This window comes from Mesocricetus auratus, unplaced genomic scaffold, assembly GCF_017639785.1.
Source record: "Mesocricetus auratus isolate SY011 unplaced genomic scaffold, BCM_Maur_2.0 Super-Scaffold_100691, whole genome shotgun sequence".
NCBI classification, from domain to species: Eukaryota; Metazoa; Chordata; class Mammalia; order Rodentia; family Cricetidae; genus Mesocricetus; species Mesocricetus auratus.
Genome location: NW_024429267.1, coordinates 45,093,203 through 45,112,042, shown reverse-complemented (window position 1 = coordinate 45,112,042; position 18,840 = coordinate 45,093,203). Strand labels below are relative to the sequence as shown.

At 39.5% G+C, this 18,840-nt stretch overlaps 1 protein-coding gene across 5 annotated transcripts in view; it reads left to right on the top strand.

Annotated features, from left to right (window-relative positions):
* Positions 1 to 18,840, top strand: part of Dock3 (dedicator of cytokinesis 3) — a 307,606-nt gene that overhangs the window by 217,783 nt on the left and 70,983 nt on the right. For 4 of the 5 annotated variants that reach the window (XM_040739529.1, XM_040739528.1, XM_040739531.1 and 1 more), the window contains exons 24-27: positions 4,128 to 4,320; positions 9,181 to 9,308; positions 11,849 to 11,995; positions 14,269 to 14,367. In XM_040739529.1, coding sequence (XP_040595463.1) covers positions 4,128 to 4,320; positions 9,181 to 9,308; positions 11,849 to 11,995; positions 14,269 to 14,367 — 567 coding nt within the window. The remainder of the gene's footprint in view (positions 1 to 4,127; positions 4,321 to 9,180; positions 9,309 to 11,848; positions 11,996 to 14,268; positions 14,368 to 18,840) is intronic. The other variant, XM_040739530.1, reaches the window with a different exon arrangement.

Sequence of the window (18,840 nt, the reverse complement as noted above, 5' to 3'; positions counted from 1 at the left end):
AGAAGAATTTTGTGATTAAAATGTAACAACAAAGTTATCAGAAAACTTAAAATTTTAAAAAACTTTAATGAAGAGGCATTTCCTAAATTAAAATTATTTATTTTAATGTCTCATTATTCATTAAAAAAAACCAATTTTCTGCTCTTCCCTAGCAGCCCCTTTCTGAGATTCCTGACTCTTGGCTTGGTTTTGTGGCCTATTTAGTTTAATCACTGCTGTCTGTGTAACATTGGATTGAAACTGTCTATCAGAGCCTGGTGGACTGTCCAATGGATACTCAACTGAAGGCAATGACTTCCCTCCTCTCCGAGTCTATTAGTAGCAAGTAGCTTAATAGTGAGGGGTAGGACCCCCAAGACCCTCTTCCACCCTTGTCTTACTCTGAACAGTCCCATTCTGGGGCAGGCATCTACATTTATTGTGTGGGGAGGTGTTGCTGCTAGGATTCTCTGCCTTAGCAGATGGTTTCTTTGTCTGATTTCTAGAATTTTGGGAAAGAAGTGATTTATAAGTAAATACTTAGTAGAACAACATGTTGCTCTTGACTTTGCCTCAGCTATGAGACATGAAAGAATCTAGTGGCTTCATACTAGAAAAGCAGAACTTAGCTATTATGAATTCTCTTTAGATCAAATTTGCTAGACAGGGTTTCTCTATATAAAAGTTCTGACTTTCCTGGAAACTCACTTTGTAGACGAGGCTGACCTAAAAATCACAGAGATCTGTCTGCTTCTACTTCCCAAGTGCTGGGATTAAAGGTGTGTGCCACCACCACCCTGCCATATTATAATTATTATGAACATCATAGTCATAGGGAATATTTAAAATATACAGGGAATTTCTTAGTTAATTTTTATTACAACTTGTCCATTATAAATGTTAAGAATAAGATAAATTGGAACTTAAGAGAAATAACTGAATGCACTGACTAAGAATTAGAGCTAAATTCTACTAGAAATATCCATGTTAGAAAGAAATTTTCTTTCTCACACCAAAATTTCCTAACCAGCTAGTCTATTACCTTTACCAAGAAGACTGTGTCATAATAAATCAAGCATTCAGTACTCCATCCACATAGAGGCTGGATTTATTTTTCTTATCAAATTAAGTAGGCTTTTACCTAGTGGATTATATTTCTGCTCCTTGAAACCAAGTATACCAAAAGCTATCTACAGAGATCAGATAGTTCTTTGTCTCCCCATTCTATGACTGCATGTATTATCAGTGAAATGTGTGTTTTAAGCCCTGTCTTACTTTTAGAATAGTCTATTTTTTTCTGTCTCCCACTACCTCTATTTTGTCTCTTGATGCCCTTGAATTATCTGTAGGTTCTTTGGCCAAAGAGAAGGTGATCATCTGGGAGCTATATGTGATAGAGGAATATTCAAGGTTTTTAAGAGCCTCTCTAAGGAAACCCTCTTCCATGAGTTCACTTTAAAAGTGCCATAAGAAACTCATTTTTCTCCCTGACTTTCCCCAATCTGTCTGTTCCTTTTAATAGGGGCCAAGGATACCTGCTGCTTCTCTCCCCCAAAAGAGTTACAGAGAGATGGAAAGTAGCTAACGGAGCAGGGTAGACATGCTTTCTGGGTATTTGTCATTGCTTTGTACAAACAGTGGTGCTCTTGACTCAGGTACATGCTCTTATCAAAATGTTCTTGCAGAGCCAGCTTTTGTCACTGGTTGAACACTGTGCGTTTCATTTGCTACCTCCTTGGGCCACTTGGTAGACATGGTGTCAGTTTAAGTACGTTTAGAGTTCAGATCTGATGCTTTGCTACGACACTTATGTCTCATATACTATTCAATTAGAGTTTCTATCATTGATCATGACTGTCAGAAGTTGTCAGAGTGTGTCTTTCTATTCTGGTGCATAATTATAGGAAATTTCACCATTTAAGGGAAGAAACCAGCTACAGTGTTATTACTGAGTATAACATACTTAACACCCCCGGCTCAATTTGGTCTTTTGTATCTGAATTGCTTATATGCTTGTATACTGGTCTTAAATGTTGTAAAACAATTTTCCTGATATTTCATGGAGTTATTAGCCTGAAGACAGAATTCATATGAACTTCAGTCTGGCCTTAACATAAAAGACAGTAATACAGGCTTTCCCATGGCATAAATTTTCAGTCACTCTATACAATTATCTACTTCCTGAGGAATCATTTAAAGAAAACATCCTTCCACAACTCCAGCTCACTTCTTAGAATGAGGGTTACCTTCTACTCTTAAGGTGCCACTACTACTTCCCTTTGTAAATCTTGTTTGGATTAGTGGTATAAGAAGACTTAAGAAGTACAAAAAGCTTCCTTCATGGAGTTTTCAGTAATTACAGGTAGGAAGTAAGAGCCAACTCATCTTTGCTTCTTTTCTTGCTGCTGTGGTAAAATATTATCACAAAAGCAACTTAAGGAAGAAGGCATTTGTTCTGATTTACAGCTGGACATACAGTTCCTCATAGTGGAAGCCAAGGCAGCAGGAGCTTGAAACAGCTCATTACATCCCCAGTCAGGAAACAGAGAGCAATGTTGCTGCTCAGTCCCCTTTGTTTATGAAAGTTCAGGATCTCCTGCCTGCCTGAGGAGTAGTCCTGCCTATAATAAAGATGGGGTTTCCCACATCAATTAACATAATCAAGATGATCTCTCAAAGCATGCTCAGGGATTCATCTTCCAGGTGATCCTAGACTTTGACAAATTGACAACATAGCATATACCATTTATTATAGACCTGTTGTATTCTAGGCACTCTGGTGAAAACAAATCACCAATAATAGCATTGTCCCCATTTTATAGATGAGAAAATCAAAAGTTAGGCCAATTCATCAAACATATAGCAGGCAAATGATAAAACTGAGAATTTATTTATTTATATTGAGCCTTGTGTTATCCAGACTGGTCTTAAACTTGCAACCTCCAGTCTCAACTTTCTGAATAGCTAAAATTACAGACATGAAACACTACACCTGGCTTAAAGCTAGAATTTTAACTCATATGTGTCTAATTTAAAAACCTGTTATTTTTTCTCCTGTAGTGTTCTGCCTTCAAAAATTATGGATCAGTATTATCAGATTAGGGCAGCAAGATGACTCAGCAGGTAAAGGCTCATGATGCCAGCCCTGATGGCCTGAGTTTGATCTCCAGGTCCACGTGGTGAAATGAGAGAACCAGCACCTTGAGCTGTTCTCTGACCTCCACATGAACATGTGCTCCCTGACTAAAGAAATCAATTAATGTGATTGAAATGAATGAATAAAGAAAACTGCTAATGCCATCATACTTCCCCACTTCATTAAAATAGATTATTACATCTTTCTCAAGAGACCGCATATTGCCTCCAGAGCTCAGATGCTAGAAACCCATGTGCATGTGTGTTTTTCTCTCCCTCTCTGTCCCCTTACTCTCACCCTCCCTCTTCCCCTGCTTGTTTGGGCCATCTGAGTCACGGAATTCTAAGTCAATATTATCAGTAGTCCTCAAGAGTTTATAACTAAGTGAATCCATGTTTCTCATACTTTTGAATTTATGTTTGAAACTGCCAGAGATCACATGTGAGAAAATAATTTATGTGATCTTCAGATTACATGATTATAGACAAACATCACTATCCCTAAAAAAAAATCGTCTAGTTCTTAAAGCTGGGTTACTGCTATTAATGGAGTCTAGCTGGTACTGCTGGAAGACACTCAGCTTTTAATTACTTTTCCCTTTCTTAGAGGTTTCTGGCTTGTGTTGGAAACCAAAACTGAAAAGTCAAAAGCTTAATCGTAAAGACTAAAAGTTTAAATCTATTAAGCTGTTTGTCTTAAGCTACATTGTGCAAAGTTCTCTTTATACTTCCTTCTCTTGTCTACAAATGTCGCTTGGCAAATTATGAAAGCTTCAAATAGCCTGATCCTTAGTAAAACAAAACAAAAAAACTGGTTTAATTTTTGGATTTTCTTTCCCTATGCTCCAAGAGTGCTATAGGATTGAGTAGAGTCAAGGGCCAGGAGAGAACCCTCTCAGGAGAGGGCAGGTGCCCTTGTGCCTTCTGAAACTCTTTCAACCTCATCCCTCTGAACATGCAAGATAAATGGAAGCCTGACTTTGAGCTAACCACAGCTTTACTTGCTCCCACAGGCTGCACTACTTAATTCTTTCCCCACAATCTTTGATGAGCTGCTGCAAATGTTTACTGTGCAAGAGGTAGCAGAGTTTGTGAGAGGTACACTGGGAAGCATGCCTAGCACTGTGCACATTGGACAGTCCATGGATGTGGTGAAGCTGCAGTCCATCGCCAGGACAGTGGATAGTCGCCTGTTTTCTTTTTCAGGTAAATTAAATTGAGAGTCAGAGTTTATTTCTTCCCTTCCAGGATGGTAGCCAAATTTAAACTAATCAAAGTATTAGTTTAACAACCATGATGTAAGAAACCAGTGAGCCTTAAAGGATAGAGATTTTAGTAAACTGTGAGAAATTCAACTAAGACCTAGACCTACTGCCTCTTTCACAGTTTACTCTTAGGAACACATACCTTGAGGCATGCTCAAAGGAGTTGTGTTAGTCTGTTCATGTTGTGACAATAAAATTTCATAAACTAGGTGGCTTACAAACAATAGTACTGGATGTGATGCCAGGTAGATCTCTATGAATTTGAGACCAGCCTGAGCTACATAGGAAGAATTTGTGTGTGTGTGTGTGTGTGTGTGTGTGTGTGTGTGTGTGTGTGTGTGTGTGTGTGTGTGTGTGTGTGGGCATGAGGACGCATGTCTGCACCCAGCACATGAAAAGTAAAGGTCACCAGGTGGTGGTGGCACACGCCTTTAATCCCTGCAGTTGGGAGGCAGAGGCAGGCGGATCTCTGTGAGTTCGAGACCAGCCTGGTCTACCAAATGAGTTCCAGGACAGGCTCCAAAGCCACACAGAGAAACCCTGTCGAAACCCTGTCTTGGGGGAAAAAAAGAAGAAAGAAAGAAAAGTAAAGGTTATGAGTGAGACAACCCTGAAGTTGTGAGGTTGGGGGAGCTGTCCTATCACTCATCTGTCACATGGCAGCATGAGCAGGGGAAAGATGTCCCCCACACCCCCACCCCACCCATTAACACCTGAGGCAGGTGGGAGAGCTGGCCCTGCCCCTCATCAGCTGCAGCACTCTTGAGAGTGGCCCCTGCACCACACTGGGAAGCCCAGTAGAGCAGGTCCTGAAGGTATAGGTGTGGGAGAACCAACCCCGAGGATGCCATAGTGGAGGAACTGGTCTCGCCCCTTCCTCATCAGTGCAAGGGGTTGCAAGAGGATTGCAGGGGAGCTCACTCTGGTGGTGAGGACAAGGGAGAGCTGGCGTCTGACCAACCTTGCAACTACCCAGGCCCAGAACCAGGGTTATGAGTTGGCCCACCCCAACATCCACCCCATCTGTGATCTGCTGGAGCGTGTGAAGGGTCTGATCCTGCAGAACCAAAACTACAGGATTCCATAACACAGGGTAACAACAGGATAACCAAGAGGAGTGCCAGTGAGGGCCCAGCATCTATAGTATAGCGGAAGCCATAAGCCTGGAACCAGACCAGCGACTCCTTGCAGTGAACACTTGCAAGTAAAGATATATGAATAAAAGGGCCTGCTCTTTGACTTACTGTGTCACACTGCAGCTTCCAGGATGAGATTGATTTTTCCTTCTCTTTTATTCTTTTTTCTGCTTTTTTTTATCTCTTAAATGATATTTTATTTGGGAGGAGGAGAGGGCAGAGGGTAGATACAAAGGGATGGAGGAAATGAATGGAATGGAGATACATGACACAAAGAATAAATAATAAAAAGTAGAAAAAAGTTAAAGAATAAAGAAAAAGAAAAGTAAAGGTCATCCTTGGCTCCATAGAAAATTTGAAGTCAGCCTGGGTTAAATGGAACTCTGTCTCAAAAAAAAAAGAGCAAAAGGTACAAATACTTAATTTTCATAGTCCTGAAGATTAGAAAGCCCAGGATCAAGACATCAATAGACTTGCTGTCTAGTTAAACCTTCTTCCTGTTTCATAGGCATCTCTCTTCTCTGCTATGTCACCTTGCAGGAGGAACAAGAAAGTTTTCTGAGTGGCACAAACTTACAATCTCAGTACGTGGGGGACAGAGACAGGCATATCCCTGTGCGTTCAAAGCCACCCTGAACTACATATCAAGTTCCAGGCCAGGCAGGCCTGTATGAGACCCTGTCTCAGAGAGGAGATGAGGCACTAACTTCATTCATGAGGATAAGGCCCTCATGACATTATCACTAGAAAGTATCCCACTTCAGATACTGTCACATGGGTCATTAGGTTTTGATATATGAATTTGATAGGGACAGAAACACTCAATGTATAGTAGGAGGCCCTTTGTCTCCAGGTACAGCTATATCCTGGCTATGGGATCCTGTCACAACAGCAGTCAGATGGAAGTACAAAGGCAAAGGAGAGAGACCTAAGGAAAAGGGTCCAGTCCAAGAAGACAAGGACAAGCCAAAAGTGTAAAAGGCCCTGGAAGAGGACCTGGGAAACCCTGTGCTCACTTATTTCTTTGGTTTACCAGTCAGATAGATTCTCTGTCTCTGTCTCTCTCTCTCTGTCTCTCTCTCTGTCTCTGTCTCTCTGTCTCTCTGTCTCTCTCTGTCTCTCTCTGTCTCTCTCTCTCTCTGTCTCTCTCTGTCTCTCTCTCTCTCTCTCTCTCTCTCTCTCTGAGATAGAAATGGACAGAAAGCCTTTCATACTCCCTAGAAGGTCAACACAGCCTCACTGATAAATCAGGAGTCTAGGATACCTTCAGAAAAAGCCTTTGAATTTATCCTTGAAACCACATTGCTTGTGATCAAGTTCAACCTTTCAGCTACATCAAATATGAGCCTGATTAAGTAGGATACCACTGTTCTAGAATAAACCTCCAAGCACAATAATAAATCTGAAGCATCAGCAAAACAGCTATCTGAATTTTCAGTTAGAATTTTATGTTAATTTTTAAAGTTTGACTTCAAAGCATAGGAACAACTTATTAGTTCAGTGCTGTATGTACTTGGAATACTAAGGAGATGTTTCTGTTAACTCAGCTCTACTAGTGCAGAGCAGTTATGGTGACATTGCCATTGAAGAAATAAGCCCTTCCAGTAGCTGTTGATAAACTCCTTTCTTCTGTCTTATTGAAAACTGTTATTAGTGATTTAGACACTGTCACTAGATCCACTGCTTACAACTCTTGCTTTATATGTTGTCTAAAAAAAAGCACTTTCAAAAAATACAGAAAATGAAACAGCCAACTTCTCTCACTGACATCCTTTGCTTCTATTTTTTTTATGTGTTGAACTGCTTTACACAATCTCTTAAGACAATCTTTTCCTTAAATTCATGTAATGAAGACAGGCAGCCCTATTGAATCACTGTGAGTTCATGGCCAACCTGGTCTACAGAATGAGTTCCAGGACAGCCCAGGCTGTTACACAGAGAAACCCTGTCTAGAAAAAATAACTCATGTGATGTTGGACTATTTAATTAAATTTTATGACAATCCACCACCAAATTTCATTTTCTTCTAATTCAGTGTTCAAGTTATAGATGCTCTTTACCAGTGATGTCATATAATCAGTTCTTATGTTCTCTGAGCATACCAATCTGGTATCTTCTTTGGCATGTTCTAACAACAAACTGCTATTTCATCTGAAAGCAGCTGTTGCTTTTTTAAAATCCTACTGTTTGTGTTTTGATCAAAAAATATACTATTAACTCTTTTTTTACCCAGACATCTTTTTAAATGTAGAGGAGCTATCACTCTGTTCTTTTTGAACATATCATAAGTATCTGACAAAACAATGTCAAAATGTCTTATATGTCATATAATTTATCTTTGGCTTATTTTTTCTGGGGGCTGGAGTGATGATTTGGTGGTTAAGAGCACTGACTGCTTTTCTAGATGATCTAGGTTCAATTCCCATCATCAACCATCTGTAATTCCAATCCCAGCAAATCCAGTGCCCTCTTCTGACCTCTGTGGACACTACATATATGTGAAATGCATGAAATAAATGTGGTATACATAAAATAAAAATGAAAGAAATAATTTCTGAAGTTCATGTGGAACCCTTAACTATGGTCAAATGTAAACAATAAATTATATTTTCCATGGCTTGTATTATTGATAATTCAACTGAATCATTATAGACAGGTAGGACAGTATCTGTAGGGGTGCACAATCACTACCACACAAAAGTTGAGGGTGCCAGACACATATTCACACTGCATTTTATTTAGTAGAAGATGCCTTTAACACCCCATTCTACACAGGGGAAAATCAAGCCTGTGGAAGAAGTCAGTCTGCTTTAGAACTCAAATCAGTAAGGGAGCTTGAATATCATCCAGCCTGTCTGAATTAGGGGTTGAAAACATGGCTTCTTCTGTATGACATGCTATTCTGGTAACATGAAGAAGTAAGGAAAGATATTTAAATGTGCAGTAGGATTGGAATAAGAGCTCACTAGATGTCAAAGGCTATGGCAGACTAAATTTATACTCCTGTCCCATTTGTTGTTGTAAACATTACCAGTAGCAGTCTAACAAGCCTGTGACAGAAAAGAAATAGGCCAGATGGTTTGACAAGGTGAATGCATACCAGAATAGGATGGCATGAAACGGAGCAATTCCTAGTAAGCCTACAAATCTAAACATTGTAGTTCATGATGAGTGTGACATTTACATGGATTTTTCACTATACACTACTTTGTTTTTGTTGTGATGGTTTTGGTTTTTTGAGACAGAGTTTCTCCATAACAGCCCCACCGGTCCTGGAACTTGGTTTGTAAACCAAGCAGGTCTGACAGAGATCCTCCTGCCTCTGTCTCCTGAGTGCTGAGATTAAAGGCATATACCACCACTGTCCAGCTAAAACTAACTACTTTAATTTGGAACTTAATCATTAAAAAGATATCATTTGGAAGCAGACTTCTACTTAACATCTTATATCAAATGCCATTAGTGTAGGGATCTAAAATAATGATGAAGAAAAAAGGTAGAGAACCATATGGCTTATAATTTCTAGACACAAGATTTTTAGACTTTTAGAAGGGGGTAGCCTCTACTAAGACCCCATCCTTATCCCATCTCCCACAATGCCACTATCTTCTAACAATAGTTAGCTGTCCTCCAGTGGGCAACCTCATCTCTGTTTTCTTTCCTAGAATCCCGCCGCATCCTGCTTCCTGTGGTTCTCCATCACATTCATCTTCACCTGAGGCAGCAGAAAGAGCTGCTAATCTGCTCAGGGATTCTGGGCAGTATCTTCTCCATCGTCAAGACGAGCTCTCTGGTAGTGATCCCACACCCATTCCCCACTTATCTCTGCCCTGATCTGTTACTGTAGTCAGGAGCAGACCAACAAAGATCACTCTGTTCCTTCTCAGTCAGAGATGCTTTTATTGGTGAAAAGAAAATGCCCAAATGAATGGAAGTCTGTGTGTGCCCACAGGTTTCTCAATACAATACATTCTTGATGTATTAATTGTTATACTACTATAAATGTACACAGTTATATAATTTCCCTTAGATCAGAAACCCCAGTCATGTTCCATCTTCTGTTTCTATCAAAAGGTATTAATTCTTAATTCTTGGGGATTTTCTTAGGATTATAAGTACAAATACTAGGAGGCAGATCCAGTCCAGGGGGCAGAGGAATCTTGCTTATTCATACTTTTCTTTCCACTTTCAGACAGCTTGATTCCACCCATGGTATCCTTACATATTGCCTAATGAGGTCAGCATATGCAGTAGCTATATGTTACCCATAGAGTGCTAAGCCCTGTGGGATGTAGAATCATTCTTTAGAGGTCAGGTTTCAACTAATAATGTACTAATAATCTTTTCTAAGGAAATATGCGGTAGAAGGAGATTGAAGTAGGGGAAAAGTAAAGTCATAGGATAGAGTAGAATTTATTTTCATACTATTTATTTTATGCATATACAATAGAAGAAATGGTGTTATAGAAAATTGGGAGACATGGGGAAAGCTATAAAGAGAATGAAGAATAAGTGTGGGTTTTATTACATACTTTTTTAAAGGTAATGCTCCTGGAATAAAATTGGAAGTACATTTAAAATGAAGGTCGTGGTCCAGGTAATAACATGCAGAGCAAAAGAGGCACCTAGAACAAAGCCATGCCTCATTCAGGCAAAAGACAGAAATCCAAAGGGGAGGTCTACTATCCTGAATTAAAGTATCATCTAATGACAAAGGCCCGACTTGTCAGAAAGTAACTGTAACAGTTGTAGGAACCCTATTGTTTGCTTTTTGCCCCAGACCAGATCTGGCAACTCTCTTTTCCATAAAGCCTCATAAAAGCTACACCAAGCACATAATAGCTACAGTAGTCCAAGGTCATATATGAGGTAGTTTATTGCTAAAGGGGGGGATTAAAGAATTTTTTTTAAAGGAAAAAATTGGAAACCAGTAAAACTACCTGAAGAACATAGTTTGGTTGTATTTAGAGGAAAAAAAGACCTGAGTATAATTGATCGACTACAACTGCTCAAACCTGTATTACAGGAAAGAGTGTTATAATCACTTTGATAGATGGGAAAGATGACTTTAGTCCCAAGAGCTACTTCCTCATGAGAAATGGGGCAAAATATAATTATATTTGGTGAATGAGTACATTTAAGCTCTGTGAGATCAGAGATAGTCTCTCTCTAGTTCATCTCAGTATAGTCAGGTTCTCAAACAGTGAATGGCACATAGTAAATGTTTGATGATGCTGGATGGATAGAAGATGAGCATTATGATCAGTAGTAATACAAATATTTTGAAACTCTGGGAAGATGGCTCAATGTTTAAAGTGATTGCTTTGTAGGCACAAAGGCATGAATTTGGATCTCTAGCACCCATGTAAAAACTTGTATGATGGTGCATATGTCTATAACCCCAACACTGGTGGGGAGAGAATGAATGGAGGAACAGGAAAATCTAGGAGGCTTGGCTAGCTAGCCATTCTGAGTAAAATGGCAAACTCTGGGTTCAGTTGAAGACTTGGTCTCGATGATGATGACGATGAAGTGTGCACCTGCATACATGTGCATAACACATAAACCACACAGACACATAAAATAAGATTTTAAAATATATTTTGGAGAAGGGACAATGGGAATCTCTTTGAGAGATATTAAAGCCACCCTTAAAATTTTTGAAATGAATATGTGATGTCTATGAAAGGATGATCAAACTCTTATAAAATTCTAATAACTGGAAGTAGCCTGTAATGAGAAGCCATGTTCTATTTTTACAAAGCTGTCAGAGAAAGATGGATTGAGAATAGAGTCTTTCAGATGAACTGGGAACGGAAACAGACTGAGAAGCTGGAAATGGTCACAGAAGAGGTTTGCAAAAGTTGAGAACAGTGATTAAAAAAAAAGGAAGGAAGGAAAGGAAAAAAAGATTCCTGCACTAGTGAAAAAGTTCCTGCCATATTCTGGGGTGCAACCTTATCATTTCTCAGTGTCAATAGAGGCGTGCTTTCTTTACACTATACTAGGGAAATCAAAGAAAACTTTTAACTCAGAGTATTCATCTCTGTCCTGTATGCCAAAATTAATGTGTCTGCCTGAGACTGGAATTTCTGGGTGACATTAGGAAAGGCAAGGCCTCAGCCACCATGCCTAAACAGCAGAGGCAGGTATGCCTTACCTCCTCCCAAAACCATTGTCCTGGGTTCCTTGCACACCTGATATTGGTGAGTCTGAGAGATGAGTATTGGAGATCTAGACAAAATCTCACTCCTGATGCAGTTTAGTGAGTGCTACTACTGAACATGTGCACGGCCTGATGCTAATGGTATCCTCTTTCACTGCTTACCCCAGGAGGCAGATGTCATGGAGGAGGTAGAGATGATGGTGGAAAGCCTCCTGGATGTGCTCTTACAGACTCTCCTCACCATCATGAGTAAATCACATGCTCAGGAGGCGGTAAGAGGGCAGCGGTGCCCGCAGTGCACAGCCGAGATCACTGTTAGTAACTAACACTGAGGTGTTCTTGCTTTCTTTTCTAACCTGGGGCTCCTCACATCACTCCTGTCTCACCACCCCACCATTTTCATCTCAGCCTCCTCCCTGCATGTTTTCAGCATGCCACCCTCTTCTTTCCTGAGTCTTATTACCCTCTCCCCTCTGAAAGCTCTAGTTTCATATTCCCAGGACCCTAGATTAAGGAAAATTCAAGGAATGCTTCTTGTATGATATTCCTACCATAATTTCGGTTGATCTTTGCCTTTAAGCCGAGTCACTTTATATAAATGTTGATTGAAGCAGTGATACAGTAAAAGTGTAGGGAAAGGCTAAAGATAAAAGATAGGCAGGCCATCCCCTGTAGGAAACCTCACAGCTCTCCTAAATGATGTATAGGACAGAATAATTTTCTTGGGTCTACAGATTAGCTGATTTAGTCCATAGTGTCTGTATCTAAATTTATAACACCAAGGAAATATAATGTAGTAAAATATCAGAGGTGTTGATAAGTAATGATTTTATATGGCATAATTAGGAGAGAAACAAACTAGGAAAGCATCTCAGGTGGAATCGAGACAGAACTTTTGGCACTGGATCCCACTTGCATATTCTAGAGTGAATTTTCCAGCCTTTGTGGGGTAACATCAATGATAAACCATTTGTATGAATTCTTTCAGTTGGAAGATGAGAGATTATAGAACTCTCTTTGGAAAAGTCATCTCTGGGAACAAGTCAAGATCTAGCATGCTAGAGTGAGCATGTGTTCTGGACCATTTGGCCTTGAAAAAGAGTCTCCTTCATTAAGAGTCCCTGTTGAAAAGCATAAGACTTAGTAATTTTTTTACCATAGGCATTGTCTATTGCACATGTCTGTGGTATTTCTCAGTGTGACAGCCTAGGAATAGACATAATCAGGAACTCATTTGTGTTGAAAGAAGTAGGATGTCAGGATTGAAAATCAGACAGTCCATCTGTTCTAAAACAGATCCTAAAGTAAACTTCAACAAATTAGATGCCAACGATTTCAGATAAAGAACTTTTAATTTGTCATCACTATGTCCATAATTCAAATAGAGATGAAGCTTAAGTAAGACTTAGGGTCTATATAAAGCAGTTCTTTTAAAATGGACTGTATTGCAGAGAAATCTGGAACTTCAGCTTAGAACAGTAGTGCCCTTAACAAGCAGTAAAAGAATCACAGCATGTAAAAGCCTGTAAGAAAAATTAAGTGAGTTTTTGTTTGAAAACCCCTATTGAGGGCACTCTCGTTGTAGGTAAAATAACTGTATCCTGGCATGTCCTGGTTGCCCTGCCTTCTAACACTTACACAGCCCTTGATATGGGGGATTCATCCTGCTTTAAGCATTTGACAAATGTTGCTGATGAAGCCATCCACTATAATTTGTTGGGTATCTTTTATGTATTAGACGTTGTGCTTCAATGCTCCCCCCACATACAAACTCATCTGACCTTTACAGAAGATTAATTATGACTTCTTATGCCCATTTTCAGATAAAACTGAAGTTCATATATGTGTGTAGATTTTGTGTAGTTTCAGGGCTCTAGAAAGGATTTGATAGGTTTAAAGGCTTCTGTCAAATTCCTATGAATTTAGAAACACTTGAAAGTAAGACACTTTTTCTTTTCTGAGGAGTCAGTCCTTTAAGAACCATAGCATGGTCTTTGAAATCCTTAAGCATTGTTTTGTTTTGCTTTGTTTTTAATGCATCCTAGTTGGCTTTAAAGACTTAACATTATACTTACATATGCCTTGAAGTTCATAGCTTGTTCCCTCCCAAAGATCAATTTTGATTCCTTTTCCTTTCTTTGACCACCTATGTCCCATTTTCCCAGTGGAGCTGTCTCTTCCCCAGAATGTCCTTGTTGAAGGGCTGCCTACCCTCTCCCAGCGTATGGTCTAGACTTTGTCCAGAGAAGGAGGGGCTCCCATTCCAAGCAGCCACTACAGACTTTGGTATTGTACTTTTATGATAAAAGACTATTTAACCAAAACTTTGCTGTAGAGGAAATGGTAATACTTCACTTTGCAGTACTCCATGTTCTAAGGTTTTAATAACCCTGTGCTGCAACAGCTTGATTAAAACTCCAAAGCACTCCTAGAAAAAAAGTTCATTTTTCACTTTTCTCCATGAACATTTGGGGCCATCTCAAACCCTCCCTTTTCTTCTTACCCTCTGTGATTTGGAGAACAAGGCCCTTGTGACTGGCTGTGCTAAGTGGTTTTGGTTTTGGTTTTGTTTTGGATTGGTTCCCAGGGTGAATATGTGTCCTGCCTCCTCTCATTGCTCCGTCAGATGTGTGACACCCACTACCAACACCTTTTAGACAACTTCCAGAGCAAAGATGAACTCAAGGTAGGCAACAGAACACTGGCTTCTTACCCAGGAAAGGAAGCAGGCATCCACAACTGCCAGTAGGCTTCTCCTCATAGGGGGTTTAAAGCTGAGTACATAACCTCCAGAAGCTGAATCTGACAGTGCCCTTTCCATGCCCTGAGCCTCAGATTGATACTTGGTAGTTTTTAATCTAGCTGATAGCAACATTGTGAACCTGTGCCTCTATTAGAGAATAACCTGAAACACACTGGGTCAGTAGGCCAGGACGCGCCTTTCTTATGTTTTATTCTGTGCAAACCAGGCTTGATTGTGTGAATAGCTACAATACTACTGATGATGCTGACAGCATTGCTTTATTTGAATGTAGTTCTGGAAAACACCTGTAAAGAGCCAGAATATACCCTTTCTACCTTGAGCTGCCAGACTTTGCATTTGAAGTACTCAGGGGCAGATGGTACAAAGACACAAACCTGGAGTCCAGACAGCAGGAGAACAGTGCCCTTGCTGAGCAGAGCATCAGCTGCTCACAGACTGCCGGTGTTTGTGTCTGCATCAGAGCATGCTACTTCCTCCCTGGCCTAAGGACAGCTGCAGACTTTAGGTCTATGCTCTGCTTTTGTTCAGAACAATGCATCCCACTATTTTTCCACTTACATAATTTTTTTAACTCTATTGTATCAGTTAGTATTAGTTATCACCTTTTGGTATCTGATTCTGCCTCCTTTCTGCAGATAAATCTCTGCGGGTTGGTATCTCATATAACCAGTAAAGTGAATCAAAAGACAGCCAGAACCCAAATACAAGTCAAGCAATGCTCAAGCTGAGGTGTAGAGATAGAAGTACAAATTTGCCTGTTCTATATTGTTTGCATCCAATGTGTGATACTGGTCTCAACAGACTAACATCATTTGCCTTTAATTGTTTATTTTTATTACAGGAACACATGCATATGGTTATAAAAGCTAACACTATCCACAAAGTTTATATTACTAAGCAGTGGTTCCCTGGTTTATCTTGGTAAATATCCAGTCCCTACTCCTTATTTTTAATTTGCTGTTCTTTGGGGAGCTTCCACTGAAAATGTTAATATTGTTATCTTTTTTCTTCTTCCCAAGGAAAATGAAGAGAGTTCTCTTCAATTATTCCTTTCTCACATGCCCACCTTTGCTGCTATTCTTCTAATGTAGACTTTATACATTTTTATTTAAATTGGTTAATTTTGTTTAAGTTGGTGGTGAGCCAAGAGCTGTAGTATGATTCTATTTTCTTTCTTGTTCATGTTGCATGTCCACAAATTGATTGCCTCGTTTCTAATGTGTTTATATTTTATTTTGTTTTCACACCTGACTTCCGTACTCTAGCTATCATTTAGTATACCTCTTCTCTCATCCTGACTCATTGTAAGGTCATTCTTTTTTCCTTAAAGACATCCTTAGCTTTATTTGCTTGTTTCAGTCTGGTTTGTTTTGTTTTATAGTGATAGGATTGAACCTCAGGCCTTGGTGTGCCCTTAACAATGAGTTATATCCTGTCCCCATTTTTGCAGGGAATGGGATCTTGCTGTGTGGCTCATGTGGTCTTGAACTCACTATATATCCCAGGCTAGTCTCAAACTATCAGTCTTCCTATCTCTACCTCCTGTAAAGCTGAGATTACAGGGTTCTGTCACCATGCCTAGCCCATTCTCTGTCTTTTGTATTAAAGACTTTCTTTCTATATAGAGAAGACTCCTCAATGTCAGTATATATCTAAAAGGAAAATCTGTTACTGCTGTTTTGAAATCTTAGTTGTGAACAGGACTTGTCTTAGTTGTGAATATATAGATTTGTTCTCTTGGGCCTGAAAAAAAACTAATTTGTGTCTCAAATAAATAATAAAATAAATGTTAAAAACAGGAATATATGTGAACGTTGGAATGGGGGAAAAGATGAGGTAATAGGGTGGTGGATAAGTTCAGTGATCTATATCTTTAAAATGTCATAATGAAACCCATTATTTTGTATGGGAACTAAATTAATGTGGAAAAATAGAATCCATGAGTATTCCAGTTTAACGTATAAACTTTCTTTTAATGCTTGCTTTCATTTTGGCATCTCAGATTGTATTGAAAACAAATACTAAGTAATCACCCAACTCAAGAAAACATTTCTCGGTTTTCTGATGGGGTAAGAAAAGGCTAATTACCTAATGACATGAGTGAGATGGCAGAAGGTGTCCAGAGAGACTCAAAATAATTTTCCTATTTTGGGGGTTTTTGTAGATAAATTTTCCGATTTTGTCCTTCATACCCCAGCCCCACAGAAGTCTCTGGTGGCACCCCCAGGCTTCCTTCCTGTTGTCCTCTCCTTGCTTTTAGTACCCTCACCTCCAAAAGCCCCATTTTTCAGGGAATAGTATTTCTCAGGTCTGTTAAGTCAGTTACCAATCTTTCTTGTTTTAAATGTCTTTATTTTTAAATTATGTGTCAGGGTGGAGGATATGTACATGTCCCCCCAGAGACTAGAGATTAGATCCCCTGGATATGTACATGTCCCCCAGAGACTAGACATTAGATCCCCTAGATATGTACATGTCCCCCAGAGACTAGAGATTAGATCCCCTGGATATGTACATGTCCCCCAGAGACTAGAGATTAGATCCCCTGGATATGTACATGTCCCCCAGAGACTAGACATTAGATCCCCTAGATATGTACATGTCCCCCAGATACTAGAGATTAGATCCCCTGGATATGTACATGCCCCCCAGAGACTAGAGATTAGATCCCCTGGAGCTGCCGTTGAAGGTGGCTGTGAGTTGTCCTACATGGATGCTGTGGAAGAGTAGTAAGTTCTCTTAACCACAGAGCCATCTCTCCAGCTCAGTTTCTTCCTTTTAAAGTTTTCTGTATTTGTTGTGTTCATTTGATTACTATATTCTCTCTGTTTTGTTTCTGTAAATCCCCATATTTCACTTACTTGACTGACTAAAGATTTGAAGAGATGTATGAGTAAGAGAACATGTTAGTCTGCCATATTAAATATGGAATCTGTTCATGTGCTCTTTATGACATTATTTAGATATCATTTATATACTTTTATCTGCGTGTGTGTCTGTGTGTGTGTGATGTGATGTGTGTACATGTGCATATTCATGTGGGGAGGAAGCATGCATGTATCGCGGCATGCCTGTGGGATAGAGGACAACTTCAGTGACAGTCCTTACCTTGAAACATTGTTTCTTGATGTGGGCCACCAGGCCCAGCCAATATCATACTTTTTGATTAGCAATCTTTCCTTCTACAACAGCTCCAGTGTGTCAGAAGACCTTTACGGTTTGGTACCTCACGTGAATATCATTGAGACAGCAAATAGTTTTGCTTTGACAATGCCTAGGGAAGACAACATAAAGATATCGGTGCAGATAAATGTTTGTAGCGTGCTTTCTCAGACCATCCTGCTTTCCTGCTTCCTCTGTTCTCTCTGCCTGCCAGCCCCGCCTATCCCTCCTTTGCCTAGCTGTTGACCAGTCAGGTGTCTTAGGCAAACAAGGTAAAACAGAGACACATCTTTACATAGTTAAACAAATATTCTCTTCCACAACAAATGATAGCTTGTCATGAGTGTCAAGTACAAGAGTTCATGTTATATATTACATTACTTTTATCTTAGGAAGAGTGGTAAAATAAAATTGAAGTAGGAAAAAATAATTCTGGGCCAAGAGAATGGCTCAATCAAAATGCTGTTGCATAATATGGGGACCTGAATTTGGATTCTCAGCACCCACATAAAAAGCTGGATATAGGTGTTATAGGTGTGTGCTAGTAGTTCAGGTGCTAAGAATGTGGAGACAGAAGGATCTCCGGAGCTCACTGCCCAGCCTTTCTCACTGAATCAGTCAGAGACCCTGTCTTAAATAGAAGGCTGGGTGTGCACATATGTATCCCACACACATAAATTTAACTAAATAAAAACACACATGTATTATATCAAGATGAATAAAATAATTAGGAAAAATCAAAACTCAAATAGGTGAAAAAATAATTCATGTCTTTGCGGATTAGGAAATTTTATGCTGTTAAAATGGGAATATTTTCTAAATTGGTCTTCAGTTTTGCTGCAGAACCTATCAAAATTCTACCTCCATTTTTTGCAGAGACTTGTGGCTTTTTTATTGAATTGAAAGGGACATTGCTGAAAAAGTACAATATTGGAAGATTAAAGCTTACCCACTTTAGAACTTAACTACAAAGTAACAAGTAATCAAGATTGACACTGGCAAGCTGAGGCATGATGACTCACACCTTTTATCTCAGCACTTGAGGCAGAGGCAGAGGCAGGCAGCTTTCTGTGAGTTCAAGGCTGAGCTAGTCAGGGCCACACAGTAAGACCCTGTCTTTAAAAAATGTGCAAAAAATAGACACGTAAATCAATAAAACTGTACTGAAGAGTTCAGGAATAAATCTTGGTATTTACACTATTAATTTCCAGTGGTGAAGACAAGAGACAGTTT